This window comes from Coniophora puteana (genome assembly GCF_000271625.1).
Source record: "Coniophora puteana RWD-64-598 SS2 unplaced genomic scaffold CONPUscaffold_3, whole genome shotgun sequence".
Classification (NCBI taxonomy): domain Eukaryota; kingdom Fungi; phylum Basidiomycota; class Agaricomycetes; order Boletales; family Coniophoraceae; genus Coniophora; species Coniophora puteana.
Genome location: NW_006913055.1, coordinates 2,793,339 through 2,821,017, shown reverse-complemented (window position 1 = coordinate 2,821,017; position 27,679 = coordinate 2,793,339). Strand labels below are relative to the sequence as shown.

The window sequence follows — 27,679 nt, the reverse complement described above, 5'->3', positions numbered from 1 at the left end:
TTTCCCCCCCCCCCCCCCCCGCTTGATTTATTATCCTTGTTTCTTTTTCCCTTTCGAACTCTATAGTTTCAGCTGCGCGGTCACGGCTTGCCAAAGTCGGACCGGGGGCTCATTCTTTCTTTATTACTTTTCCTCCCCTTCCTTTACCGAGCTTTACACGCTCACGAGTGTTTGTCTTGTTTACGAGAGCCCAATCGCTGACTGATTGATTTTCCCTAACCCAGCCAATGTGCACGTCGTCACCTCAAGTGCGAGTACCCCGACGAGTCCCGCCGCAGGATGCGCAAGCGCAAGGCGACGTTTTCGCCTCCCGCGCTCTCGTCTGCGACCACTACAACGGCGTCGTCCAGCACTGCCTTGGACCTGCAAAGGGCTCCGCCGCAGCCACAGACACTCGCTCCGACCCAGTCTGTCCTCGATTTCGCGACGAGACCTAGCCACGGCGCCGATGTGGACATGGACCTGGACACCCCCTGATGCTGGGAAGAGTCAGCCGTAAATAGGCGCTTCGACGATCGCTCTCTGCACCGAACGCGTCCCTCGAACATACTAGGGGCCCATTCCACTTATCCGCCAGCGCACGCTCTAAACGCAGGCGCCGTGAGCGATGAACGGCGGGCTCTTGAAGATTGTTGCTGTCTCACTCCATCCCGATCATCGCATCCCTATTCCGCCATACCACTTTCAGTTTTCTCTCGCGTTCTTTAATCTACTCAGTTCATCTTTGGTACCCTCTCTCACTCTCCAAATTATCTCGGTTTTGGTCTCGTTCCTCGCTATATTACTCTCGCAGTGCTGTGCGCTTTTCCCCCACTTATAATAACTCACATCTGTACACTCCATGTTCCCTTGCTTATACTCCTTATCGGCCCTATTGCCTTGCCTCGCCTCACTGTCGCACCCAGATTTGTCAATGTTGATGTCAAATGTCGAAGGAGCACCGATGCAATGTGGCTCCGTGCTCGAGGCCTGATCGCCGTCTTTCATACATATACATACCTTAGTTCCCAGCATCGGGAACCAGAGCTCGACCATGCTCGACATCTGGTACTGCCCCTGTAGCGGGTTTGGGTTTGGCCAGGAGAGGTTACCAGGTGCGAGATCCTGTGCGTACACGGAGGGCTCTCGCCTGACATCCGGTCACTAGACCAGATACGTACGGGTCCTGCCGCGGGCGCAGGAGATACCTCATGAGGCCGCGTTCTGCGGTACACTTCTTCTTACCCTCTTTCATCGCTACGTCAGATTGACAACCCTGCAGACCTGATGTGGTCAGATCCAGAAGACATCAACAACTGGGCCGTTAGCCCGCGCGGTGCAGGATGGCTATTCGGAGGTGGCGTGACGGCAGAGGTACGTCGTTCCTCGTCCTGCCTTCCTATCTGCCCACTCGAACTCACTCTCTTCTGCCCTCAACTAAGTTCAACCACGTCAATGGCCTTTCGCTTATAGCGCGCGCACACCAACTCATTCAAGAGGGCTACAAGTACATGTTTGACGAGGCGCTCGTCACCGTCTGGAGCGCGCCCAACTACTGCTACCGTTGTGGCAACATGGCGTCGATATTGACGATCAAGGAGGATGGCGAGAAGATCTTCACGGAATACGGTGCTGCGGAGGAGAACGAACGGGATAAGGGGATGCAGACGCGGAAGATGGTAAGTCGTCCGCCATTTCCTTGTCCTTTGTCGGTCTCCTAGAGAAAGGCGGGCTAATACTCTTCGGATAGGCTATGCCTTATTTTGTCTGAATGGTAGAGGAGACAGGTGTCCTCGTTCATGCTCATGTCACGCTTCGATACCTCAGTTTCATTTTTATTGTACCATGGTATGATATTGTCACTATTACCGTAAACGAGTCTGTCGCCAGAAACCGTTGAAGCAGGTCGTACTCATTACCGCGTAGCAGCTTGCGCGTCAATCGTATCGATTGATCCCACAGACCGTATCACAGAGGTTTGCTCCAGGAAGTGTAACTGAGTGGAGGATTGCTTTGATTGATACAATACACAATAACCTACAGTCAACCGACAGCCAATGCCCACAAGTTCTACTCATAAAAGCCCTCGAACGCCCACCTCTGATGCCCAGGCCCCCACTCCTGATTCTCGTCCCTCTCAAACCACGTCATCAGCTCCGCCGCCCTGAGGAACAGTGTCCCATCCAGCACCTCGAGGCCCCTGATCGCATCCGAGCCACCTTTTCCAGCCCAGTGCCCCTTCGGGTGTGATCCATACACCTGCGCGCAGTGCAGCAGCGTGCGCACGATCTTTGCGTGGTGATCGTTCTTGTTCAGGATCGCGCTCTGCACGAGCGGGAGCCACGGGTTCAGGTTCTGTGCTGCGTCCGCGGGCACGGCTTTTACCGGGGTGTGCGGGACGGAGAGCGGGCCGGTGGGTGTGACTAAGTTGTGTGCGGTCGTGGTGCCGTTCCAGAAGGCGGTTATGGCAGGGGAATCGACGGGAGGGCGGCCGCGGAAGATGTACGTGAGGAGTGACATGGTGAGGTAGCTCCGGAGTAGGAGGATCTGCGAGCGCGGGGAGAGGTAGGTGATGTGTGAGGGGAGGAAGAGGGCGGACGTGACGAGGTGCATGCTGTCCGTGGCGAGAGGGTCGGTTAGTATGAGCTTTGGAAAGAGAGGAAGGGGAACACGCACTAGAAGAAATCGCCTCTGAATTCCTTGTCCTCCGACCACCCGGCCACGGCGTATATCAGCGTGTTCAGCCAGAACAGTTCCTCTATCTTCCTCTTGATCTCGCCTGGCTTCGAAACGTCGATCGTCCACCTGTCCGCGTGCTCGAAGACAAGGGATCCTCGCTCGTTCATAGTGAACTCCAGCTCCGTGAAGAGGTCCTTGGATTTGTGCGTGGCAAGGCGCTCGTCCGCAAGGATGCTGGCGAGCATGTCAAACACGGTCGTGTCGGTGCTGCCGTGGGTTGCATGCGCCGATGGAGGGTCGTTGCGGAGGGAGAGCGACGAGAGCACGGAGGCCGCGAGCACGACGTTATCTGGCGCAGGAATGCTCTTGAAGAAAGACTTCCCGAGGATGTCGGAGTTGATGAGGTCGCTGGTTGCTCCCATGGCGAGACCTAAACGTCTATGTCAACAGGAAAGCATGTGTAAAAGTATCGCTCAGACGTACCCTCGGCGATGAGACCCAGGATACCAAACTCCAAACCGTATCCTACGTGGATCATAGGATGGAGCACTCCAGCCCAGTACTGGCCGAGCATCTTGAGCGCGATCTGAATGTCGTTGGATGATGTGGACTGTATCTCTTGCCTGTTGGGTTTTTCGCCTCTTGACAGGTAACTGCGCACAGAAGGGGCAGACGATGCCGCCGCCCGCGAAACCAACCGCGGACGTGACTTGCACAGCAACGACAAGACACGCCTACGCTACTCTCCGGCATCCGCCGACAGCGGTATGTGAGGTCACACAGCGATTTAAGGACAGATTCCAATACAACATACATATGTTACAATAGAGGGTCGTGGAATGCAGCAAGCCCATGAGGACTATTAAGCCTAATTTCATGCTGAATGCAGTTTATGATAGGTAGCTTGTACTGTAATTAGAGGAGTTCGGGACAGGGTACAACGGGCGGTGGGCGTGTTAGCGCAGCGATTTACAGAGCTATTAAACATGATCCTACGAAGCCATCAGCTCGAGCGTTTCAATAAGTGAAACTTGAAGCGCACACTCTGCTGTGCTGTGCTAAATCGTGTTTCGCACATACTCCGACACAGCCAGGTCAAAGCGGCATAGTAGTCGCTTCTCTTCCGTCACACCCTTCACATCGCCACACCGTCACAGTGCTTCTCCGCCACACCGCTGCATCGCTATACCGCGCCGAGCGGTGCTAAGGGAATCTATCCAGATTCCGACAGTATGTTTTCTCACAGTGTTATTATGTAAAGCCTGAAACGTTTTCACCCGACACCGGAAGCTCTTTTCTTTGCTTCTTACTACACGTCTCTGTCATTGTCATGGGTCGAACACTACGCCTGAAGTCTGAGCGCACTGAGGAGTCGGGGGAGGGATGTCGGCCGCTCGAACGGGTCCATCCTCACGACAAGGTACGTGTTGATACACTTGAGCTGGGTGTTCTGGCGTTGACTCCGTCAAGTTGCGCAGGATTGCGACTATCATACAGGAGTCTCCGCATCACGCTGCCAGGTTTCATCGAATCCGAAACTGTGCGCTCCCTGATTACGACGGCGATGATGCCGCCATTCCCATCCACGATTCCCCAGACGACTCAAGCTCCACCAAGCGAATGTTTGATACTGGCCTGATTCTCAGAGAGGTGAGCATTAATCATTAAATCCGCACTAATAGTCTAACTAAATGCAACAAGGCAATCCAGCAATGGACTCCGGGTCACCCGGAGCATCAGGAGATCTGCCTCGAGTGGTATGATTGGATGCGACTCGTCACCCTTCACAGTGGGCAGCGCATTTTTGCACGCAGGTCGGGTTGTCTTGTGGGTGAGACCCTTGAGGGCTCTTTTAACTAGTCCTCTGCAAGCGTAGTAGACACCTATGTAGTGTCGGGCCTGGTATTAGACATAGTAATGGCAATCCGTTCGAATCGACTAGTTCTCCGTCGTATAATATTGTAAGACCTCACTACAAAGGTACTTGTCCGAAGCACAGGTTTTGGTGGGTTCGCGACACGTCAGCAGTCCGGCATCGTATTCCCATTTTTACGTATGTTGCCGTGGAAGAACACGGTGATCGCGCGTAAGGGAGTGATCAATCACTATAGCAAATAGAACCACAGTCACGATTAATCAGAGCGGGCGGGCGGCGGGAGGCTGATTGATCCGAGCACATGGGGGGCGGAGGGCTGATTGATCACAGCGGTGCGGGAAAGGGCGGGAGGCTAATTGATCACTCTCATGAGTGGTGACCAATTTCAACAGTAAATAGTTCCAGAACCGCGATTGATCAGAGAAGGTGACGCGGAAGGCTGACTGATCAATCTCTTGATCAATAGCTACAGCAAATAGAACCAGAAGCGCGGGGCGGGAGGCTGATTGATCAGAGGGCGCGGGAACAAAGCTGCAAACTTCACACTGGTGTATGTTCCGGTTGATCGTACTATGGCGGCCAGAGGTCGTGATTGATCAATCTGGTCGTTACTGCGAGCCTTATATCCTAGCCTATCATCAAACAGCCTACTACGCGGGTGGGCGAGTGATTGATCACGCACAGCGGGGCCGGAAAACGTCCGCCACGAATGGCCTATTGATCATAACAGCAAGGTCTACTACTTGTCCATAGCATATGATTAATCAGATGATCGTGGCCTGCAGTGGTTCTGCTATACCAACCATTGATTAATCAGTCATGTTTAATCATTACCGCTGGGCTGGAGTGTCCCTACCATCGTGTGATTGATCACTGCATCCTTGCGAGTGATCAATCATTCGACTCCTGTGCTATCCTCATTACCCTTTGTCCCTCCCCCTTTGATCAATCGTCCTCGGTCTCTCATTACTGGGTTTTGTTTGATCAAAGTTACAGCATCGCCTGCGATGATGGCGGGTGTCTAAGTGTCTGGATAACTGCCGCTTCCGATGTCGCCTGAAGGAGAAGGTGGCGCGTGCATGGGATGAGGGCAAGTCCGACGCGGAACAGAAACGGGACGCCTTCGAATAGGAAGACGTCCCAGACCCTGTGGAGGAACTCGACAGAAAGTGTCCCAACGAAGAGAATGTACGAGAGGCAAATAGATGAACAGGATAGAACATGGACACTTATGGTATGCGAGACAACGACGTATGAAGACAAGTGAGCGAGGAGAATATAAATGCAGCAGAGATATCCACAGGGTGAGTAGAACTGTCATGTATACGCGTTAGCGTCGTGATAACGGAGATAAATGAGAGGGGGACGCAACCGAAACACCAAAGACGGACGAGAGACGCGCACGAACGCGGTGCAGCGCTACAGGATGCCAGCGTCCTTCAGCGCGTTCTGCAGGATTGTTTCCTTAACCGCCGCGAACACTAGCCTGATATTTGACGTGTCGGTCGCTTGCGTAAGGCTAGTGAACCAAAATAGCCAGTCAGTCAGGTACGAGACGACGGGGCGAGCAGGCGAGGGGGGATAACAGGGAAGGACCATGTGAAGGCAGTGACTTACTGGGGGTAAACGCGGAGCCTCGCCCGGTTCGCCTCCATAAACTTCCAGAGGATATACTTCGCGGCCTTGTTGATGTCACTGCTGCCAGTGTATTCCGGGAAGTAGTGCCCCAATGGAACCTAGACGTGCACGGCAACTCCGTCAGTCATTGCGCCCGGGCCTAAGCAAACGACGATGAAACATACCTTTGGCACTTTAGTCTTGAACACGTCGATCTTGTTCAGGAACAAGACGATTGACGTTCGGAGGAACCACCGAGAGTTAATGACACTCTCGAAAAGATTAAGACTCTTGGTCATGCGGTTCTGGTTCCGCTCTTCGAGGAGGACCTGGTCGTACTCCGACAAGGCCGTGCAGAAGATGATGCTGGTGACGTTTTCAAAGCAGTGGATCCACTTCTTCCGGTCCGAGCGGTGGCCACCGACGTCGAACATGTGCACCCTGCGACGCTCGTCAGCGATGCGCCACCCGGGGAATCACATGAAGACAGAGTACTTACGAGAGCTGCCCCATGTTGAATTGGGTCTCCTTGATACTCGTCGTCCTCTCTCGTGCGCGCAGCACATCCGTCTCCGTGGGGCAGTAACCCTGCCCGCCGATCCGCTTGACCTCGCTGAAGAAACTGTGGTGGGATTAACGTCAGTAAGCGGCGATAACGAGTGTAGATGAAAGAGGGGGATAGCGCAGCAGTGAGGACAGGGAGACGATGACGAAGCCGAGAGACATACTAAGAGGCCGAGTCCATAAGGTAGAAGTCGCTACTCCGATCCATGATCGAGGGAATGACGGGGTCTTGCCAGAACTGCGAGATGGCGAGGGCCACCTCCTCCGAGAAGTTATCTGCTCGCCAGTCCAGTATCCGATCGGCATTCACCTAGCGCATATATCCACATCAGAGACAAACGCCGGGAAGGAAGCGTGGTTTGACTGGGGAAGGGTGCTGAACACGTACCTGATTATTAGGAAGCTCGCAGTCAACATTGATCTTTCTCATGAACAAAATTATCCCCTGGGCGCTGTCAAGCGTGTTCTTGAAGATGATTGCCTTGTACGACATCAATTCGTCAGGCGTGAAGCCGTTTTGATGAATTATCTTCATTTGCTTCACAATCGTCGACTTTCCTGACTCGCCGGAACCTGCGGGGAAAGGGGCAGGTTAGCACGGGCAGAGTGCATGCGGAGCGTCAGGAGAAGGATGGAGATGAAATGGTGTGATGAAGGGACACTCGTCCGCTAAGCGCAGACGAGCGCTGGTGCGCCGCCGCCTCGGTACGCTCTCGTTCGTTCGCGAAGCCGTCCCCATGGAGCAGAGGGAGTCTGACACGTAGGAACAGAGGGGCGCATGGGGGACGAAAAGAGTGGAGGGAGGAGAGGAGAAAAAAACGCACCAAGCAGTAAGATTTTACATTCTTTGCGGAATTTGCGCGAGTCCTTCTCAATCTGGCGGTCGATCTCGTCGGACTTGGCGTTCTCGATGCAGTCTTGAGAGGAGCCTGAGATGCAGTTGCCCATAGTAGGCGGTAAGCGTGGGCGAGCGTGGTGGGTGGAGGCCAAAGTATGAATAGAGGAGAGCGCGGGGGAGGAAGACTGCAAGGCTAGACTGGCGAGAGCAGGAGTAAAGCTAAGACGGGGCCGTCGCGACGGGAATAAACGAACATATGGGCGCTTGTGTATGCGCGACATTGACGCGGCTGCATAGCCACGCAGATCATATGTGACAGGTCAGCTGCCAATCGAGTCCGTCCATTAGACCCAATAAGAACAGCATCTATAATAGGATACCGGGCCATACCGAATCGTCGCCAATATACCTGCATGTATCCAATTTGTAGATAGTCGATACCGGCCGAGGAATATGAATATATTTTTGTTCAACGCGGGGCTCGATCGTGTATACATTCTTTATCTCTCTCCGTAGTTAGCGACTTGCAGAGGGCATACACACGAACACGAGCACTCGCACAGCGGCCACTGTGCTAGGTACACATGCTCGTGTCTTAGTGCACTGCAGACACACTCGCAGACGCGTAGCACGTCTCTCGACATGGCTAGGCCACCGTGAGAAGTGCGTGGGAAAACGGACTCATCAAATGAATGCCCTCGACCTCGATGCGTCTCTCTTTCCCTTGTCTCTCTTTGTCTCTCCCTCTCGTCTGCATACACCCACGTCCGTTCACCCATCCCTCTTTTCTGTATTCTCCTCCCGCTCCTAGTCCCACACCCACCGTTGTGCCAGAAGCGGTGAGCACGAGGTCTGTTCGGACCGGCAAGATGGCAAGCTACTGAAGGCTGCCAAGCTGCGCTCTGGCAAGTAAGTCGCCAGTTCACTGGTTGCTGCTCTGTTACTGACGCACATATCGAGAACATTAGCACAGCATCTCTGCATTAAAAACAAGAGCCAAACCATGGTCGAGGTCTTCAACCAATGGTGGGAGTCTCTGGGCGAGATCGGGTAAGAGGTACGTATTTTAATTGTCATCTGCATCGACATGTTCTAATAAGTAGATATAGAAGTACAATGGTAAAGCTGAGAAGCTCGTAAGCCTATATACTCGGTTTCTGAACCTGCTGACCGCGCCTCCAGATCTCCGACAAAACATCGGTCAATACCAACATTGGTGTTAATGCTACCATTGTCGCCAGCTCGTTGTTCCATGACGCGTAAACGGGGCAGAGGAGACGAGGAGGAGGTCCGGACGCATAGACAGCATGTACAACAGCGTATACGTAGCATATGATATGTGAATGTATATTTCAGTATACTGCAGTATACCCTGGGCGAGAATCATTCAAAAATGAATATATTCATATTCCAACATATGGTGCTGTATTAATTCATATATTCAGTAGATCACAGTACACCGCAGTACATTTCAGCTACTATTTGTCTCATTTTCGTATGGTAGTGTACTGACAGCTATTCTGGCATACTTTTTAGGTGGGCTACCTAATTTGTACATTCCGGTATGGTCCGGTAGCCTACGCTAGAGGCCGTTCTTAGTGGGCATTAGATCTCATCTTCAGCCTTACCGACAAGCCCTCATTTAAGCCGTCTCTCCCCTTCCCCACCACTAGTAAGGGATTGCAATCCTCCCAAGACGTACTCCTCCCGCTTGACCCATCCAGCATACTTCTGCTGTCAGTTCATTGTATCCTATCCCATCATGGCCAGTACTCTGATCATTGCTCACTCGACAGCATTTGAACCCGGAGAACAGCACCTCAGCACTTTGAGAGTCAACACAAGTCATGGCAGCATCGCTCCCGGTCTTCACCAACCTCGAAGACCTCTACCAGAATCTCGGCACGTCCCTCAACCTCGTGTGAGTCGTCTGCCATCTTATGTTCATCTCGTGAATAGCAAACTGATCTCACTTCATTACTCCTTTCCCCCACGTGCGTGTGTCTTCCCATCCTCCTATCGACATTCCCTCCCGAGCTCACGTATCCGTGCCCCAGGGGAGCACATCGACTACCAGCTCTTTGGATGCTTTCCTGCCGCCATCGAGCACGATATCCTCATCGCCTGCGCTCCCTGTTCCCCCACTGGTAATAGCCACGGAGATGTCGTCACTGAGAACCTGTACCCCACCCTCGGCGCTATCGGTATCGAAGACATCCCAAAGGATGCCGCACACGTTGAAGAATGGCACCTGGACATCAACAAGTCGGAACTGAGGTGGGAGAGCTACGTCAAGGCCGGGTACTACGTGCGTTCACTACATGTTCTGGTTTCGAGCCGCATGCTAACGTTATCGATGTGCTCAGAGGGCCTTGAACCATTACTTTGCGCCTGGCGAGACCGAGCAGCCGATTCCGGTTGATCTGCTTGTCACTGCCTCCGTTCCTCCTGGCTTGGGTCCTTCAAGCAATGCGGAACATACCAGAACTCACGCAGACTCACGCCTGCCTATCCATCCACCCACCTGCCCTAAGCCTTCCTCCTCAGAACTCATCCCTATTTGCCCTCGCCCTCCGTTTCTGCACGTCCACCCTCGTAATGCCCTCTTGTGCCTTCAAGGCCTGTGTGAGCTGACTCTCATCCGGAGTGTCTGCTTGGGGGATGAGGTTGAAGACGTGAATGTTCGCCATGTCGCCCGGGCCAACTGGACCAACGTGCTGCAACGAGGCAAGTGCTGGATGCTGCGATTCTGGGCATTACTGCGCTTGTGCTCGGGGACAGCAGCTATGACACCGAACTCAACCTCTACCTCGATCTCCTCGCCGAACATCAACACCGAACACCAAGTCGGTGACACATTGGTGATCGACGCATGACTTGTCAATATCTGCGGAGGGTTGTTTGTCTCACAAGCCCTTTCATCTTTAGGCTCCAGTGGACCAGTGCACTTCAGTGCTTGACAACGCCTACTGACATGCCCAGGCGGCGGACGTCACCGTATCGCTAGTACCAACACCCCCAACGCACCAGTGTTACCCACCGCTAGTGCCGTCGCCTCCGACAATACGCCGCCTCTTAACTTGCCATCCGGTGGTTCTACTACGTCCGAGCCCGGCGATGATTCAACAACGGTCCCGCGCCGGAGCTCCGTCCGTGGCACCATCCCGAGCACACGCAACGAGATAGCCAATAAGATCGGGCCTGTGCGGAAGAAGCGCAAAGCTGCCTCTGATGAGCAAGATCCAGAGGATGGCCTGGAGGCTGCCAAGAAGTTGAAGCCTGGCAAACCTGGTCATAAACCCGGAGGGAAAAAGTAAGTCCTCATATTTCTTGTTCATATAAATGCACCGATTCCGCCTCTCAGAACACAGAAAAGTTGAGCATGCCATGCTGTTTTTATGACAACTATCATCCACTATGTCCTTATGTATTTCCGTGTGCTAAAATACGTACCTCATGTTGATGATACACTGGCTATGTCTGATCTGAAGCATAATGGATGAGTGATTGATCATATAACATTTTACATGGTGATCAATCAATTCTACAAGCTCTGGTACGACAGCCGGTTGAAGCAACACATGCGCTCCAGATCATCAAGGCGCCCCTCCATCAAGAAGCAAGTTATCTCCTCTAGAGCGCAAAGGATTTGTCTTAATCTCTTTGACTTATCCTGTACATACCGAAGCCTGTCATTTACACCGAATTCCTGTAGTACATCCGCCTCAGTGTCCTCCAACCCATCTAAGATAGTACCCAACCTTTCAATATGACAATTGACAATGTTGATCGAACCTTGAGACCTTGATGTGTCGACAAGGTGATCAAAGAAACGGGTGATAGATCTGCCCGTGATGACTTTGAGTTGCCCGTCCAGTCTCCCCAACTGTGCGCAATGCCTGATTGATCATTGGGTGTCAGCCAAGGCTTTCTGGTCCCCCTAGCTGCGCGTACCTGTCCGAGTCACTGGCACCCTTGTTTTTATTTGACGTCTCCTTTGGTGAGCGTAAGAGCTTGCACCTAGATTTAACAAGGTAAGCTGAGGCACTACCCATCCATAGACACTGTGGGCGTACGGACTTTTTGTTTGATTGTGCATACTTCTGGCGTAGTTTCTCATTGATAGAATCTCTATTCCTGCATAAAGTTCATTACTGTGCAGTCGAATAGTATGGGATAGTGCTATGCTAGACACGTACCTTGTATAGTATGCTTGCCTATATGCTCGGTTTGCTGCTTGACACTCTTCAGCAGTGTGGTAAAGTTTGGGCCGGCCATTGTGATGGTTTGGAGTAAGAACAAAGGTGATGTTCCTGGGCGAACCGTCTCTGAGTAAATAATCTGCGGCGGAAGTACTAACACCAATCACCCATGATCACGTGGTTCACAGCTAACCAAGTGCGGAGACTTCAGTCTCTCATGACATACCAATGTTCCATTCGTTAGACACTTCTATGAGCGTCAGTGACCAGCCCAAGATCACTAAGACATCAAAACACTTAGTTGATAAATATTCTAGAGGTCTTAGTATAGGGTTTTGAGTCGCAACACTCCCAGTATAGTCATTTTCATAGGAGACTTACTACTTCATGACATACATCCACTTTTCATGCATCCCCTGTAAGGTCTAACACACATTGTAGCATATGAACTGGTGATGTGATGTATCTGTAAGCATACATATGCCTAATAGACGTGATGAGTATATTTCATGATAGATGTAACCTGTTTGACAAGATTCTGCTCTGAAATCCGTTTAGTACTTTAGTATTGGGTTCAATGTTTTACATTGGATTCATAGGAGATTTACTGGAAACGTGGAATACTGGCCAATCCACCTGATGAGATGAATTTTATGAGCCGTAGACCTCATACTCATAGGCTATAAGTGCTATAATACATGGCTAGAGCACGACATGAGCTGATATATATGCTGTGTTCTTACTTTTGTCATCTGAAATTCTAGTTTTAGGAGGTTTTATTAACATATGTGCGTTTCACTCCTTTGTCGTCACAGTTTTCATTTCACAACAGCGACTATTTCCATAACACAGAAATGATATGTTAATCGACATGATTGGAGCTAGCTACTTTGCAGGTGATGAACACTTATTCTCAGCATGCATTTCCGTCCTTGTTTGAACGCCTGTCCCTGGGCAAACCCAGTCGTATTTCAAGGAAGGTGACAATGCTTGTTATGTGTTAATATATCACTACAACTCGCTGAGACAAGGATAAATCTCACTCACATAGTGCCCTGATTGCGTCGTTCATGCCGACGCAGAAGCTCGTGAATCTTTCTCCCTTTTGCATGTTATGAGATAGCTCAGGCTGGCGTGCACCTGTGATAGGCAACTGCGTATGATTTTGGGACATGTACCTATAACAATGGATCAAGTACTGGCATTGAGACATATAAGGTGAGCACGTACCAATAGCTCTTGCGCTCGTGGCTTGTTGACGCTGGGATTGGGGTGCGGCAGGAAGAAGCACGGCAGCGAGAGGTTGCCAGAGGTTCTCAGGCACAGAACTGTGACTAAATCGGCGTGTGGCTACGTGATGTCTCGGCGCCAAATTAATGGCGCCGAAGCACAATGCGATGAGGTGGTATTGAATATTGAACACTGAGGAACTACCTTATCTGGCTGATATTGCGCGTTGGACGCGCATCACTTTTGAGAGTCAGTGGAAAGCGACTAGCTATTATCCAGTGTACCGTAACAAGATCCGTGAGTGAAAAATACGATGTCTACATTCAGGTAAAGTCCAGTACGTATGACATTGCGTACACCGACCCGCCTCCTCTAACTTCGAATGCCCTCCAACTCCAGTTGCATCTGCCAAAACGCGAAAAAGAAGTTGTTGTACCGGGGGTACTTGTGATCTGCTTCCCATTCGAGCATCTGTCGAAGTACGGCGGCAGCCTTGTAGTCCTCAACATAGAGGACACATCCAGACTGGAAGTAAGAGCATTGATAGGCTATCAGACATAAGCATAATATGATAATGGGAAAATACGAGAGACGTACCTGCAAATAGCCCATTGTGCTCAAACTTGTGAATGTGCCGGGGGTCAACGATGATGAAGGCGTGGCGTTGGTAACCATCAATGTTCCCGAAGAATTGCCTCGCCTGCGGGGAGTCATCGTAGACCTGGAAGTCGTACTTGGCGTCCAGAGGGGAGTGCAGTCGCACAGTGCCTAATATCAGAGAGAGCAGGCTTGGCATCTGGGACGGATGATCAGAGACAAATCGCCTACCGTTGAAGGGACTATGGCCCTCGAAGTGGTCCAGACAGTCGATGAAAACCCCGTTGAAATGATCAGGGAGATCTTGAAGGGATTGGATGAGGTGGGCGGGCGAGGGCATACCGGATAGAATATCGGTGTGGTGCGTGGTGAATGGCAAGGAAGAGTTGAAGGGGACAAGATTCGAGGGCTGATGTCTACTGAGGCCACACCGACGCTACTTATAAATACATGAGTAGCACCGTAGTTATCAATCACAAACTGGTTGACTGAGTGATTGATCACTCAACGTCAGATTAATGCTGAGGCCAGTGCTTACCTGGTAGGGGATGCTTCTGACATGTCACCGAAGAGCAAAGCCGTGTCGCCGCGCTCACTAACCTTTTAAGTTGCAGACCTTCTCTTCCTATACCATTGACAAGACAATGGCGAAGCAAAAAAGCGGCCGCCCTGACTGGTTCTCGGTGGATACTGACTCAGATGCAAGCTCAGAGGAAGAGCCTACCTCGTCTGGCATCACAGACGACAAGTCTTCGTCTTCCAGACCTGTTGAGGACTTGTCTTCCAAGTGTCAGCACCTGGAGCTAGACAAAGAAAAGCCAGACAGGGACATTACTGGGTCCAGCAAACCTCCTGACCACGATAGCTACGACAGTTTCATGGACCAGAGCACCGAACAAGTGGATATGGACCAAGGGGCCACGGATGTCGGTGATGCAAGCATGAATAAGTCGCACGGCATGTTTGATAGTGTAAGAGATTGATTGACGCTCACCCTCGATTTATACTTACGCTGGCACTATTCTAGGACAATCCACTAGGGTCGTGGACGAAGAACTACCGGTCTAAGTTCTTAGATGAACTTCTAGCCTTCGAAGCGCCCGACACCCTCGAGAACTTGACAGTCTGCCGTCACTGCCACAAGAACCTGCCGACTATACGCTGTGAAGACTGCTACAGCAGCACGCTCCGCTGTGAGGACTGTGCGAGAGAGTATCATTCCAATCAACCATTCCATTGTATTCAGGTGCGTGTAATCAAGTTCTAATGCTCCCTTCTGGTCTAACATCTACAGAAATGGAACGGTCGTTTCTTCGAACGTTCTTCTCTGGCCGCCATCGGATTCAAACTCCAACTAGGCCATGAGGATGCATCGTTTTGCTGGCATCGCAGCGAGAAAGCATTCACCGTCCTCGATCTCCGAGGTATTTTTACCCTCCCTGTGGTGTTCTGTAAATGCCCCACGCATGATCACGATAATGTCATCCAGCTTCTGCGAGCACACCTCTTTCCCGCCACGACTCGCGATCCGGCTACAGCTTCGACATTTCGCTTACTAAGTTTCTACTCGCTCCTTTCCTTTGAATCCAAAGTATCTGCCTGGGAGTTCTACAATACCCTCGCCTGATTCACCAACAACACGCGCCCTACAAATGTAGGTAGTCGATACCGACCGTTCATGCTTATGGCTCGCGAATGGAATCACCTCAAGATGTTGAAGCACGGGGCTCGCGGACATGATTCAAGTGGCATTGCGGGTACTAAGGATGGCGAACTGGCGGTGCTCTGCCCCGCCTGTCCTCATCCGGGCAAGAACCTGCCGGACGACTGGATGTCCTGCCCACCAGAAAAGCGGTATCCCTTTTTATTTCTAATGAGCCCTTTGGCCCCTGTCTCATCGATCTTAGGTGGATCTATTCTTTGTTTATTGGCATAGACACCAATTTCCGTCTCAAACACAGGGACGTCTCCTCTGCTGAAGTCGACCCGAGCTTATCGCACGGTTGGGCATACATGGTCGACTAACGTGCGTATCAAGATCATCTTGATGCACATAAGAATGTTCGTCAGGAGGTGAGTTTTTGTATCTCATTCACGTGTTTACCTACTGACATAGTATCCTAGAAAAGCACTTGTGTTAGCCACAATGCGGTGAATATGGCCGATACGAAGTCATCAAAGGGCCTTGCATCAACTGGCATAGGAACAGTTGATTGCGTGCGACACAACATGAAGCGTCCTCGGAGTGTAGGTCATCTTCAAAAGGGAGAAAGGTACGTGTTTATCGTGAGCTGATGACTAAAGCTTATGCATCCAAGATACGTTAACATGGACTTTTTATTTGTTTTGAGTGTCGCCGACTCAGAGGTGGTCAAGATCGTGGTATCCTATGACATCGCCTGCCAGTGGAGTTTGAACCTCGCAGAACGCATCAAGAAATATCCCCATACGTGTTACGTGGCGGAATCAATCTTGGGCAAGTGTCTCGTCTTTCTGGTGCCGAAGTTCCACCTCCCAGCGCACATCGAGAAATGTCAAATCAACTTCTCGTTCAACCTTATGCCGCTGGTGGCTCGGACGGACGGCGAGGCTCCAGAGCAAGGTTGGTCTGACATGGACCCGCTAGCCAACAGCGCCAAAGAGCAAGGACCAGGCACTCAGATAGACACGTTCAACAGTCACTTCGGTGACTATAACTGGAAGAAAGTCTATGGAATGGGTAAGTGTTTGATCAATGGTTGCTCACTGGCTCTTGGAGCAATTCAGAATCTAAACATGTTGACAGCTGTGGCACTGATGTCAAAGATGGACAGGGTCCGGCCCGAGCGACTTGAGCATCACCGATATATTCAAGATATGGAGAAGATGGCTTGCGCAACATTCCCCGGGCGCCTAGCAGAGTGGAAAGCTGATATGGCGGCATGGGAGGAAGACCACTCTCAGTCCAACCCCTTCCAGCCCCGAGAGCGCAGTATGTGATCGGTTCTTTGAAGTTGTTATAGGTGTTAATTTTGCTGATTACCGTTCAGAGATCACAATGCCAAAGACGAAGCTGAGACTCGCTCAGGCTGAGGCGCAGTCCATCAGCTCCGGCACGATTATGGGAAATCATGGTGACATCTCTCACAGCGAGTTTATCTTGGAAGGGATGGACTTGGAGACGTGGATGTGAGTATTACTATCATTCCAATTAATGTCTCACTCAAACTACGATAGGCGCAAGTTGACCGCCGATAAAAAATCACTGAACGCTCATTCGACGGACCATGAGAAGTCAAAACTCCAGCAGCGCAGGCTCATCAAGTATGCAGCCGTTCAAGGTTCGTATATGCCCTTTGTGGCATGCATGCGTGAGCAGGCCAGCCTTCAGAGCTCAGAGGACGGTAATACTGGCCCCCTATCATTTACCCTATGGCTTCCCAGCGCTCTGCCGCCCACTATGACATGCGACACCCTCCTACTACAGTGCGAGTGGGATCTGCGATACACTCAAGCTCACGACACGCTTGAGGAACTTCGCGACGCGCTGCGGCTGCAAAAGTACATGCTGAGCTTCAAGGACTGCTTCCTATGCGGTCAAGGCGCGAGTACCCGTGCTCGCGAATCCCTCAAGGTGGTTGATGGAGACATCCTCGCATCCACCACCACATACCGCGTCGCATGGTCAGCTTTACACTCGCTAGCCCTGAGGCTTTCAAAATCTGGATGGGAAGAGGAGCTCCGTGAACTTCGTCAAAGGGATATTTGTGCGATGGGTGATCTCTTACAAGGTCAAACACAAGGAACTACTTCGACATCATGGATATGGATTAATCCATCAGTCGCGGATGGGAAAGATAAAGGACTCCAAGATTGTGAGTTGTGCATGTTACTTATCTGATTGAACCTGCTTACAATGGTCGCCAGCCCTTCGGATTGAATGGTGCAAGTCCCACGTGCGAGCTAACAGGTGGAATGAAGAGTTTATCCTCCTTAAAGAAGAGATGAGACACGTACTTCAATTTCTACAGTGGCAGGCCGATTGGTGGCTGGACAAGAGTGTGTTGTGTACGTGGAAGAAGGAAGTACATCAGAATGGTATGCGAGCTTATGCACTTAGGCAAGCAGATGTCAGGCGCTCACTGCGCTCGACATTCGCAAGCAAGTTTGCCAATTACTTAGACATAGATATCTAGTTCTGGGGTATGTTTCACTACGTAGAGGGCAGTGACCATAACCATTGTATTGTGAATAACATTGTAGCAACATAAGGAAGCAAAATCAAGGGCTAGGTTAACAACAGGGTGACTTAGTACTAATGTGAGACTACGTTCATTGATAGCTGGCGCCTTCAGCTGCCTGTGCGGGAGTGATCAATCACAGCCGTTCGAGTAACGCCGGTCATTATGATCAATCACTTACCGGGTCAATGCACTGTGTGATTTGCTGTTTGATTGATCACATGAGACCAATTGCACTGATGAGATGCCCTGACATGTTTAATCAGTTGAAGTTAACTAATGGCCTGCTTTTGAGATAACAGCTTACCTCCGTGTGATCAATCAGCTACGGATGAGTCCGGTATGTTTGGCAAACATAACCACAGCGAATGGATGCAAGGCAAGCTGAATGAAATAATCAGCGCCAGTTTGATAGCAGACAGAGACGGCGGAAAAACATACACATTGATATGATATGATTAACCAGTGGCGGAGGGGGGTGTAAGTAAAAGAACGGCAGCACTAGAGGTATTGATCACTCACCAGAGCTGGGGACAGGAAAGGGGACACTGTTGTTTGATCATTCATGGGATGTGGGGCCAACATGATCAATCAACGCAACGAGGTAAAGAGCCAAGCCAAACTTACGTGAATGATCAAATTGATTGATCAGTGTGGAAGGAGGGTACTGAGGCAACTGATCAAATAATTGGTTAGGAATGGAGAAAGAGAGCAAACGGAATGATCAACAAACGGGAGAGGTGATGGTGTCGGCGGGGCCAGCAAGGGATCAATCAAGTGAGCGGAGAGGAGACCCAGTAGCAGTGATTAATCAGGCACAGGCAGGATGACTGATCAATACGGGACGGTACAAGGAGCTGGTGGGACTGGCCACACGAGTGATCAATCAGTCACCTCAGAAGGGGAGACCGATCAAATGTGGGCGGTGCGAAGGTGCCGGCGGCAGGATAGAATGACCATGCGAGTGATCAATCGGTCTCGGGAGGCGAGACTGATCAATCACTGGTAGTGCGGCTGGCGGTGGGACAACCACGCGAGTGATCAATCAGTCTCGAGAGGCGAGACTGATCAATCATTGGCGGTGCACAAGTAACGGCGGCAGGACAGAACAATCACGTGGGCAATCAGCGGTGCGAAGATGCCGGCGGCGGGACCTGGCGGGACAGGGCAACTACGTGAGTGATCAATCAGTCTTGGGACCGGGGAGACTGATCAATCATTAGCGGTACAAAGGAGCTGGCGGGAAACTGGCGGGACAATCATATAAGTAATGTGAATGATTAATCAGTTGCGGGAGGAGGGACTACTTGGTGGCGGAAGGGGTACCAGGAGTGATCAATCAGAATTAATCAATTTATTAATCAAATGCAGGTTACAGTGGACAGACGGGCAGACAAGCTATGTAAGTGGTCAATCACTTGCTATGGAATAACGATCAATCAGGGAGGATCCTGCACATTGCACTGAGAGGAGCGGGGGGCACAAAGCATCAATCATAGGGAGGCTCTAATGACTGGGTTTTGTTTGATCAGAGTTACTGACACTGGTGCCATCATCGTGTTTGCCCTCTACAGCCGACGGGTTCCTTACATTGGCACTGGCGATGAAGCTCAAGGACGACAAGGTGCGCAAGCAGCGCATGAAGATGGAGGCACAGGCAAAGCGCCAGACGCAGCTCCGCCCTTCGCAGAGCATGGCACCGGCAGCGTGCAGACGTCCAAGATCTCTCTTCCTGCCCTTCCCCAAAATTAAGCTGCGCGTATGTCTATGCCTATAGTCTCTCTCTCTATACCTTGACACTCTCCCACCCGCTCCTTGTCATCTGGTCCTTTCTTGTTGCACTTACACAGCTGTCGTCCTTGCTCTCGCTTTTGATAGGCATACCCTCTCTTTCCTCGGTCTCATACCCTTCCTCCTCACTTTTTCTTTCTTTGGTTTCTTGTGCATCTCTGATTACCCTCGATCTCCATCGCAAAATCCTGATATTTCATGCATACCCCCTTTTTCCCTTTCTTTCAAGGCAGCATGTGTATGTACATATACCCTATAGCTAGTAATGGATTAGATATGCATTATATATACCACCATCAAACTGCCACATCAAGTTGCAATTGGCATACATATACATAGCGCGGTTAGGAATCGATTTAGTCATATAGCATAACATAGTTTTTTTTGACATTGCGTTTGAACTGCGTCAGATTTTGTCTTATCGCCTGTAATGCCGATTCTGTTGCCAGTGGTGTGCTCAGGCTGACTCTCTACAACCCCACTGAGCAATGTTCTACAGAAAACGTCTCGAACTCCACGGTGTAAGAGTGTATCAAGGTGGAGATAAGCTAGTCGCAACTGCCAGGAGGTCGAGAGAGGCTGGGATGCTTCATTTTTAATGGCTGTGCGTAGTCTAAAAGTTCCTACGCCTCTTTCTTGCATAGGAGCGATGATCTAATCTAAAAAGTATGAATCACCGCGGCGTCTTGTTACCATGGCTTGCATGCCTCTCAGTTGATCTTCAAACTTTCTTTAGGGAATTATGGGGATTCTCAATCGGACGATGCTGCGGTAAAATATGTCTTTTGAGCCACGTTAAATGGCAAGCAAGGACGAGCAATATGCACTGGATAAGTGTCGCATCCAGCGCGATGTCCCGGGCTGACAAACAAGCACGCACCGGGAAATTTGCTTCCGCTCCTTCCTGTTTGGGGAATCATAGACCCTGTGTCCCAAGGATGGATAGAGTTTGGGTGTCAGGCTGATGATCACAATATGCCGAGTCCCTGTTCAGTGTTTGCATGCTTGTCGATGGCTCCACTTATGTACGAAGGCAAAGGGAACAGCGAATTCAACCTTCATATAGCTTCATATACATACCCTTCTTTTTGGCAGCTGTACCCTCCTTTCTTCCCCGCCCTCACAGTCTCCCCTCTCCGTGCCGTCTCCTCCGCCATGACAGCCTCCACCAGCTCCGGCGTGCCTCCAGAAACATCGCACCAGCTCTACATGGACGCCCTCAGGCTCATAGGTAACACCACTGTCGTAGGCACCTTCTACGGCATCATGACCGCCACAGCTGGCATGTGCGTGCAGACCCTCGTCTGCTTCCGCAAGCGTTGCACATGCCACTGCTTCACCTTTCTCCTCGCGTACGTCGCCGTGCTGTGGGCGAGCAGCATGCTCTACGTCGCGGGCCTCGTGCTCTCGACACAGACGACCTACATCGACCATCGCCTGTTCTTGCCTGGGCCGTATGCGTACTACAAGTTTGACCAGCCAGGCGTGATCATGACGATGGTTACCTACTTCATTGGGTACGTGTTCGCGGATGGAATGATGGTGCGTCTTCCCTCATTCGATGGTTATTGGGGACTGCTAAGGTCGTCTAAATGTGAACCAGGTATGGAGGTTCACCACTGGCTGTGTGATTACATGTAATATTCCGGCAGGCTCCATATCCGGGTTGCCAAAATGTGTGGATCTTGCCCCACCCACCAAAATAAAATGTTAACTCAAATCACAGGTTCTTACCACTGCTGTCGGCTGTCGGAACCTCATTCCCAATACAGAAACCACGCGGTGCCGGTCTGCGGTTTTCTTTCCATGACTTATTCCGACCTTTTCCAGGTTAAACACATTATCATTATTAGTAAGCAAATCAAGTTATGTGTTACCGGCTGCTTCCGGCCCTTTGGCTATCGGCTCCCTGTCCCAAATGTTGCCCCCAGCGTCATCGTCCCTTGCCTCCTCGCCTCCGTCGTTGTCTTCAGCGCCCAAATCAAGATCTGGGTGCCCACCGAGGGATAGCGAAGGTACGACTTCCTCCACTGACCACTTCTTCTCCCACAGATCTGTAAAGTGCGCCCTCAAGCTGCGCTGCAGATGGGCTTGACGGAGAGCGTGAGCTCGTATGCCCTCCGCCATCGTTTGGCGCTCCAAAATTATCCATGCAGGCACAGGGCTATTCATGGCGACGATCCCCGCTCACCGCAGACAAACGGCGATTTTACCTCGAATGAAACCGAGAGAAAGAGGCGGCGAGATGAAAGCCTTTTCCTCCAAGTTTTGGAACCCCCTTTTGCACAGGAAAAGATACTCTTTTAGCCGACATTTGCGTCAATTTTGCGCTGGTAAAGTGGGCGGGTTACCAAATTTGGACACCACCTTCCTGATTTGGACGTGTTTCTATCTAATCTCCGCACAGAAATGCAAGCTCCGAGGCAAAAGTTTAACTTTTCAATAACTTTTCGCGCAGCAAAAGATGGGCGAAAAAGGCTTTCATCTGTCCGCCTTCTTCAATCACTTTTCGTAACAGAAAAATCACAGTTTGTCTGCAGTGGCTCCACCTGGTGCTGACATGTGCAACTCCTCTCCTGGATAGATCATAACCATGCGGCTCTCCCACCATCTCGCCTTGTGCTCCAGGAACGCGCGTACACGACGCATCTCTTCCTTCAATAAGTCGACCTCCTCTTCCCATCGGCTCGTGCGCGCGCGCGCTTTCAACCACTCGACGCGAAGATCTGAAGAGGACAGAGGTTAGCTAGGCATGAACAATGTGAGTTCTTCATACCTTCATCATCATCACCGGTATTTGTTTGGCCTGTCCATATCCACGACACCGTCCAGTAGCCCTCCCCTTATCCTCTTTGCAGGTCGTTTGCCCTTTGCCTAGGCGTCGTCGGCTCGATCAATGGCTCTTGTAGTGCTCGCAGATCGGCCTGGGTGAGTTTTCGGAGCCTGTCTTGCCAACTCCCCCCTTTATCGAGGACCAACAAGGCGTCGAACCCCTCATTGTATTTCGACTTTGACGCCTCGATTTTGCACGTGTATTCTTGGATCAAGGTACGTACTCGAGTTGATGGCTGTTGCCCTCGAGTGTTAATATTCCGATGAGCAGTGAAATGATATCTTGTCTGCAACAAGGCGCGCAGTCTATCAAGGGTCGCGTGGCATTGAGCAATGCGAAGGTCAGTCTCTGTCTCCGCAAAATCGTGAGTACAAATCTTTCGTTCTTCATTGTCTAACGCTGAGGGTAAGAACAGGCTGGTTCTTTCGGGCTTGCGCTCAAGATTGGCGCCGCTTTTGGACCTGACGAGGACGTCTAGGCCAGGCATATAAACTTTTTGGACATCTCGAAGCTTTGAAATGTCGCGGCCGATACCCCTGCGACGTGCATCAACATGTGACCTCTCATCCGCCGTCAGGTCTTTGAGCCGCGACAGGTCTTCGTGTAGGCGGCGCCTGGCTTTGGGTGTTAGCATAGAAACCCGCGTGTTTAGATATCACATACTGCTTATCTTCAAGAATTAAAGCCTGCTTTATAACCACGCTGGGCGGCATATCGTGAGGGTGTACTTGTATGTTTTTCTCTTTCTGAGCGAGCCTCGCATGAACTTCAGACTCGGAAATACCTGGTAATGTATGAGTGCAACGCAAACGTGAATGTAGATGTCAGGCTTACCCTTGTGAGCGTATAAGTATGGGTTTGGCTGCTCCTTGTTCTTTTCCCAAGCCAATGCCATATCAGTCCAGACTTGTCAATTTTCTGAATTGATAGAGGCGCTGAAGGTGGCGAGCGCCTTCTGCTGGAATGCCCGATGATCAAGCGCCACGAGCAGGCGTGCTCGGAGAGATACACCCAGCATGTAGTACTTCAATGGATTATGCAAAGAAAAAAGCATGTCGAGCGTGTCATGTCGAGCGCCTGGTGACATCTCCTTTGTCATCGTGATCGCTCTGCCAAGGTCCCCCCACCGTCGCTCGATTCCCTCTCCATCTGTGCGCCCTGCACCCCACATAAGGTTAAGAGAATATTGTGTAGCGCACTTTTTGTTGTGACCCGGCCCATGGAACTTGGGTATACCAAACATAAGGATGTCGGCAAGCGTCATTACCGACATCTGCATATCGAGAGGTAGTGAGTCCATTTGCTTGAATAGATTGATCCTCCGTTGACAGGCGATGTCGTATGATATTACGACAAGGAGGAGGAAGACAATTGCCATTGTCGAGAAAAAGATGTAGTCCATATTAGGGTATCTAGGATGCTGAGTCAACAGAGCACGCAAGCGTATTGTCATCGTGACTAACCGCTCTCCAGCTTGTAAATCACCGACCCCTAACACACAGATTAACTCGTGGCGAGCGCATATGACCATCCCTACGCCCGTTGCTCGAAGTCCGTGGTAGAATTTTGTCTCGGCGCTGGAGAGCAAGCGAAATCCCAAACATGTTGAAATCTAATAGTAGAGTAGTGAGCTCTGAATACACGAAGTGAGAGAGCAGCACTTACGTCTCTTTGGGCCTTGGTACAATGAATGTAGTCCATATATGGACCTGTTTTGACGAAGTACGCTAGACCGTTGTGGAGCTCAACGTCAGTGGCAGACTCCCCACGGTTGCGATTCTTCAGTCGAAAATTGGTGTCCATCGCAAGGAAAAGACAATACAAAAACCTGAAAAATATCAGCCACTGCGTTGAAGTGTTGTATAACGAAGTACATACTTGCGAGACACGTCGGTTTCCTCCCAACCGGAAGGAAGATTGATACCGGGATGAGGACAGGCCAGGCACGCAACCGCGAGCTCTCCTGGCTTAGTGGTATCAATGCCATCCAACACGTTACCACGGCCCGCTTCTTTCATCAGCTTGATGTGGTCCTGCTGACGGACCGTGCGAAGGAAAGCCTTGTATTGACGCTACAATATAAATTAGAATGCAGACTTAGAATATTCGCAATCTTTATTCACCTTGGGAACATTCAAGCCTGTTGAGTCAGTCAAAACCTCCAGAGCTTCGTAGTATCCATACGCGGATACCTTAGTCTTGGAGGCGAGAGCTGAAAACTGTCCAAGGGCCTCTTCTGTTGACGCCGTACGAATGATGTCGATAGTAGATGGGTACCAACCAAAGCATAGAAGCTGCAGTCGATAGGATACCTTCCTGTTGCAGTTACAATAGTCGACCTGTATTCGATGGAGACCGTTGGCATGTATCACTACAAAATCCGGATGACCTGGGTGAGGGAGCACACATTGTGAGCTGTCCTCGTGACCCAGCTGAACTCTTAGCCCAAGGGAAGTTAGAGAAACCCTCTGGAAGAATGATCCATTCCATTCCTAATCAAATACAGTGAGGATGCTCGTACGCGAGTTGACGAAAGATGAGACACTTACAGATATATAGTGCAGAGGCAAGTTTGAATGCGCTGATAAGCAGCACTCTCTACAGGTCATATGACGCCCGGAATAAGTCTTGCAGCGGTAGACTCGGGGACGTCCGCACTTACAGTCACAGCAGGTGTCTGCTGCGCAACCGCGGCCTTCAAGCCTAATGTCTTCATTCAGATACTCTTGGCGGTAACCTTCCAGCTGCCCGTCTCCTGCCCAGGCTCTAAGAGGTGTGTCCTGTATATTTATAAACATTAAACCACCGTGCAAATAATGATGAACACAGGCATACCCCAATAGATGAGCCCTGTCTGTTTGAGCTAGGTTCTGTAACCACATGCTCGCGCGCTGCCGGCTCAAGTACATTGTAGGACTCATCATCATCATCATCATTCTCTTCTTCGGCTAGCTGAGACGATTGGTACTCTAACGGGGTTTGCCAGTCTCCCAACAGATCCTCATAATGGACCAACGCCAACTGCTGGCTAGTGGGCTCATGCCGCTCGGTTTGAGACACTTTCAGCCATCGGCTTGTACAAGATGATGGTACGTCGATTGTCTGTGAGTAGCTGTTCAAAAGGTCGGGGTCATCATCATTGCCATCATTGTCTGACAGATGATTATAGGCGGACGGATGTGTTCGTTTCTTTCCTCGGGGGGTGAGCATCACAAAGAGCGAGGGGTCCGAGATGGAGGAACACACCCTATGACGGTGAGCAGCGACAATTATACTTGCCCTCGGTGGTTTGGCACAGTGCACACTGACTTGTCTTGTCTTGCTCTACCAGTCCTCAGGTGATTTACCCTCCACGTTGGTTAGCTATAGGCACAAAATGGCAATCGTAACGCCTTCGCGTTTTCAATCGTTCAGTTTGTTTCCATCTGATTGATCGGGCAAGTTGAGTATTTCGTCATGTAAGACTTCTATGTTAGCTGCTCCTTGGTTGCAGAGATCTCACATTCCCATGCTTCGATTTAAGCATGGTTCGATTCAACCGTGTGGAACTCGGGCGCCTGTCACGGAGCACCCAGCTGTAGCGTAGCGGCTACGCTTCTGGAACATCCACCTTGAATAGGAACAGCCTCTCTGTACTCAGCCGACGAGGTCCGTCTAAGTCCAAGCCCATAAAATATGAAGTGTTTCAGCGCACCGCCCTCAGCCCACCATGTCTTTCGCTCACGTTAACAATCTGCCTTGTTCTCATGCCCAGTCCGAGGCGCTTTCGCTGTCAGATGGCTCAGAGAGTCCTCCTCTGTACTCCACACCCAATCACGCTTTCATGTCGTCCCAGACCACCGTAATCAACACTACGCTCGAGAAAGACTTCACCGTCAACTTTAATTGTGGGCATCTCGGCATGAACATTGTTGGTAACAGCGATGTGACCGAGGCCAGGGTCAGGTGTCTTTCCGAGTGCTGCGGTGAGTCATATCCATTACTCTTCATATCAATCTCGCTCACATTTTGGTCCAGTCGATATCCTTTACGACAAGGTCATCGAGGGCCTGTTTGCTCCCGCATGGAGGAAGGAGTTCCAGGCTCTTGTCGCTCTCGCTGTCAGCAATGAAGTGAATGATATCTACAAGGACGATACCTTCGCCACGTACGTGACTTTACTACTGCTGCTTTTACGACTGTACTAACTTCATGTTTTCCTTAGGTTCTTTCACAGCTGTGCGGCCGAGGAAGTGGCCAGGGCGCTCGAAGCTGCTAAGGTCAGGCAGACGTACCAGGCAGCGGTGAGTTTATGGACTCTCACCTGGGTTCTAGTGTTTATATTCTCTGTAGCAGAGGCGCACGGGCTCCTCGTTTCGCCGAGCCCACCGTGGGTTATCAGTACCTTTAGAGGAGATGCCTCTTGGAGACGTCTCGTCAGCGGGTCCTCTCGAAGGCATCGAACTGACGTGCTTGGGCATGATGAACCCCACCCGTCGTCCTATGGGCGTCATCCCCGGTGACAGGATCATCAACCGTAATGTCAACCCGACAATGCGTAGGCTGATCTCCCGTCTCCCGAAGCGCGACGTAGTATTGCCAAATCGCGCCTCGGTGACGTACTTCACGCTGCCGTCGAAGTCCACAGCACCATTCTATTGGGTGCCGTATGGACACGCCATTGGCGTGTTCTCAGGGTGAGTATTTTTTTTTCACTTGTCGCAATCAATTGTGACTGATTCTTGCTAGAGAAAGCAGAATTTCACCCTCTGGGCCGCTGTTAACGGCGCTGAATCCCACGCCTGCGATACAGTGGACAAAGCCCATGACCTGCTCGAGGATGCCTTGATTCACGGTCGCTTTGGGCTGATTCAATGAAGGGCCCCTTTGTAGAGTTTGTGGAGCACTGTCGATGTCTACCGTTTCCATTTGCAGAGTATCACTGCCAAGTCTTGCGCGTATAATATCTAGTTCTATCTCAATGTGGTCCATGATGTAGTCTTGCCATAAATATGCATTGTCTTAACGCTCACGAGCACGCGACGTGTTCCAGTCCTGAAATTATATATAGGGTCTTGAGAATGGCAGACAAAGGCTTGTACCGATGGCACGCTTGCACAGTATTTCACTTAAGTTCACTCAAGACATGGCCATGTTCATTCATTGACTTGTACTTTACATGACTTCAAGAACGTATAAAAGCTAATATATCGAATGGATTGGCTAGTATGTGCTTCCTTAATTAGCAGCCGGGACACCGAGAGAGATCATGTA

General features: G+C 50.8%; 10 protein-coding genes across 10 annotated transcripts; 4 read left to right on the top strand and 6 right to left on the bottom strand.

The window, feature by feature from the left end:
* Positions 1-1,266: 1,266 nt before the first annotated feature.
* On the top strand, positions 1,267-1,750 carry CONPUDRAFT_88686 (Metallo-dependent phosphatase; the record flags this gene model as incomplete). The annotated part of the gene is made up of 3 exons (XM_007767978.1): positions 1,267-1,353; positions 1,422-1,658; positions 1,730-1,750. 3 exons carry the CDS (start codon positions 1,267-1,269, stop codon positions 1,748-1,750), a joined length of 345 nt encoding a protein of 114 aa, XP_007766168.1.
* A 299-nt stretch (positions 1,751-2,049) lies between these two features.
* On the bottom strand, positions 2,050-3,232 carry CONPUDRAFT_151496 (uncharacterized protein; the record flags this gene model as incomplete). The annotated part of the gene is made up of 3 exons (XM_007767977.1): positions 2,050-2,593; positions 2,656-3,088; positions 3,142-3,232. The coding sequence occupies 3 exons, from the start codon at positions 3,230-3,232 to the stop codon at positions 2,050-2,052; spliced, it is 1,068 nt and encodes a 355-aa protein (XP_007766167.1).
* A 2,487-nt stretch (positions 3,233-5,719) lies between these two features.
* Positions 5,720-7,783, bottom strand: CONPUDRAFT_135890 (heterotrimeric G protein alpha subunit). The gene is made up of 8 exons (XM_007767976.1): positions 7,540-7,783; positions 7,104-7,288; positions 6,880-7,025; positions 6,651-6,773; positions 6,337-6,592; positions 6,152-6,270; positions 5,905-6,053; positions 5,720-5,849 (listed from the first exon to the last, which is right to left on the bottom strand). The coding sequence occupies exons 1-7, from the start codon at positions 7,661-7,663 to the stop codon at positions 5,954-5,956; spliced, it is 1,053 nt and encodes a 350-aa protein (XP_007766166.1). The 5' UTR covers positions 7,664-7,783; the 3' UTR covers positions 5,720-5,849; positions 5,905-5,953.
* A 1,617-nt stretch (positions 7,784-9,400) lies between these two features.
* On the top strand, positions 9,401-10,870 carry CONPUDRAFT_151494 (uncharacterized protein; the record flags this gene model as incomplete). The annotated part of the gene is made up of 5 exons (XM_007767975.1): positions 9,401-9,474; positions 9,513-9,547; positions 9,611-9,861; positions 9,920-10,403; positions 10,536-10,870. The coding sequence occupies 5 exons, from the start codon at positions 9,401-9,403 to the stop codon at positions 10,868-10,870; spliced, it is 1,179 nt and encodes a 392-aa protein (XP_007766165.1).
* A 137-nt stretch (positions 10,871-11,007) lies between these two features.
* Positions 11,008-11,831, bottom strand: CONPUDRAFT_71241 (uncharacterized protein; the record flags this gene model as incomplete). The annotated part of the gene is made up of 5 exons (XM_007767255.1): positions 11,008-11,038; positions 11,237-11,314; positions 11,508-11,573; positions 11,630-11,690; positions 11,753-11,831. The coding sequence occupies 5 exons, from the start codon at positions 11,829-11,831 to the stop codon at positions 11,008-11,010; spliced, it is 315 nt and encodes a 104-aa protein (XP_007765445.1).
* A 742-nt stretch (positions 11,832-12,573) lies between these two features.
* Positions 12,574-13,922, bottom strand: CONPUDRAFT_71240 (uncharacterized protein; the record flags this gene model as incomplete). Its single annotated transcript, XM_007767254.1, has 6 exons — positions 12,574-12,590; positions 12,803-12,933; positions 12,986-13,016; positions 13,363-13,533; positions 13,583-13,753; positions 13,814-13,922. 6 exons carry the CDS (start codon positions 13,920-13,922, stop codon positions 12,574-12,576), a joined length of 630 nt encoding a protein of 209 aa, XP_007765444.1.
* Positions 13,923-14,226: 304 nt separating this feature from the next.
* CONPUDRAFT_71239 (uncharacterized protein) lies at positions 14,227-19,554 on the top strand (the record flags this gene model as incomplete). Its single annotated transcript, XM_007767253.1, has 19 exons — positions 14,227-14,553; positions 14,610-14,828; positions 14,877-15,006; positions 15,241-15,489; positions 15,544-15,608; positions 15,641-15,655; positions 15,707-15,855; positions 15,901-16,301; positions 16,368-16,553; positions 16,612-16,750; positions 16,799-17,436; positions 17,489-17,629; positions 18,128-18,142; positions 18,269-18,406; positions 18,499-18,579; positions 18,624-18,727; positions 18,905-18,977; positions 19,174-19,204; positions 19,335-19,554. The coding sequence occupies 19 exons, from the start codon at positions 14,227-14,229 to the stop codon at positions 19,552-19,554; spliced, it is 3,321 nt and encodes a 1,106-aa protein (XP_007765443.1).
* A 1,905-nt stretch (positions 19,555-21,459) lies between these two features.
* Positions 21,460-21,765, bottom strand: CONPUDRAFT_151491 (uncharacterized protein; the record flags this gene model as incomplete). The annotated part of the gene is made up of 1 exon (XM_007767974.1): positions 21,460-21,765. One exon carries the CDS (start codon positions 21,763-21,765, stop codon positions 21,460-21,462), a length of 306 nt encoding a protein of 101 aa, XP_007766164.1.
* Positions 21,766-23,336: 1,571 nt separating this feature from the next.
* On the bottom strand, positions 23,337-25,142 carry CONPUDRAFT_88681 (uncharacterized protein; the record flags this gene model as incomplete). Its single annotated transcript, XM_007767973.1, has 5 exons — positions 23,337-23,838; positions 23,890-24,038; positions 24,092-24,254; positions 24,305-24,498; positions 25,089-25,142. The coding sequence occupies 5 exons, from the start codon at positions 25,140-25,142 to the stop codon at positions 23,337-23,339; spliced, it is 1,062 nt and encodes a 353-aa protein (XP_007766163.1).
* A 993-nt stretch (positions 25,143-26,135) lies between these two features.
* On the top strand, positions 26,136-27,254 carry CONPUDRAFT_151489 (uncharacterized protein; the record flags this gene model as incomplete). The annotated part of the gene is made up of 5 exons (XM_007767972.1): positions 26,136-26,391; positions 26,444-26,573; positions 26,631-26,709; positions 26,759-27,102; positions 27,155-27,254. The coding sequence occupies 5 exons, from the start codon at positions 26,136-26,138 to the stop codon at positions 27,252-27,254; spliced, it is 909 nt and encodes a 302-aa protein (XP_007766162.1).
* Between the last annotated feature and the right edge of the window lie 425 nt (positions 27,255-27,679).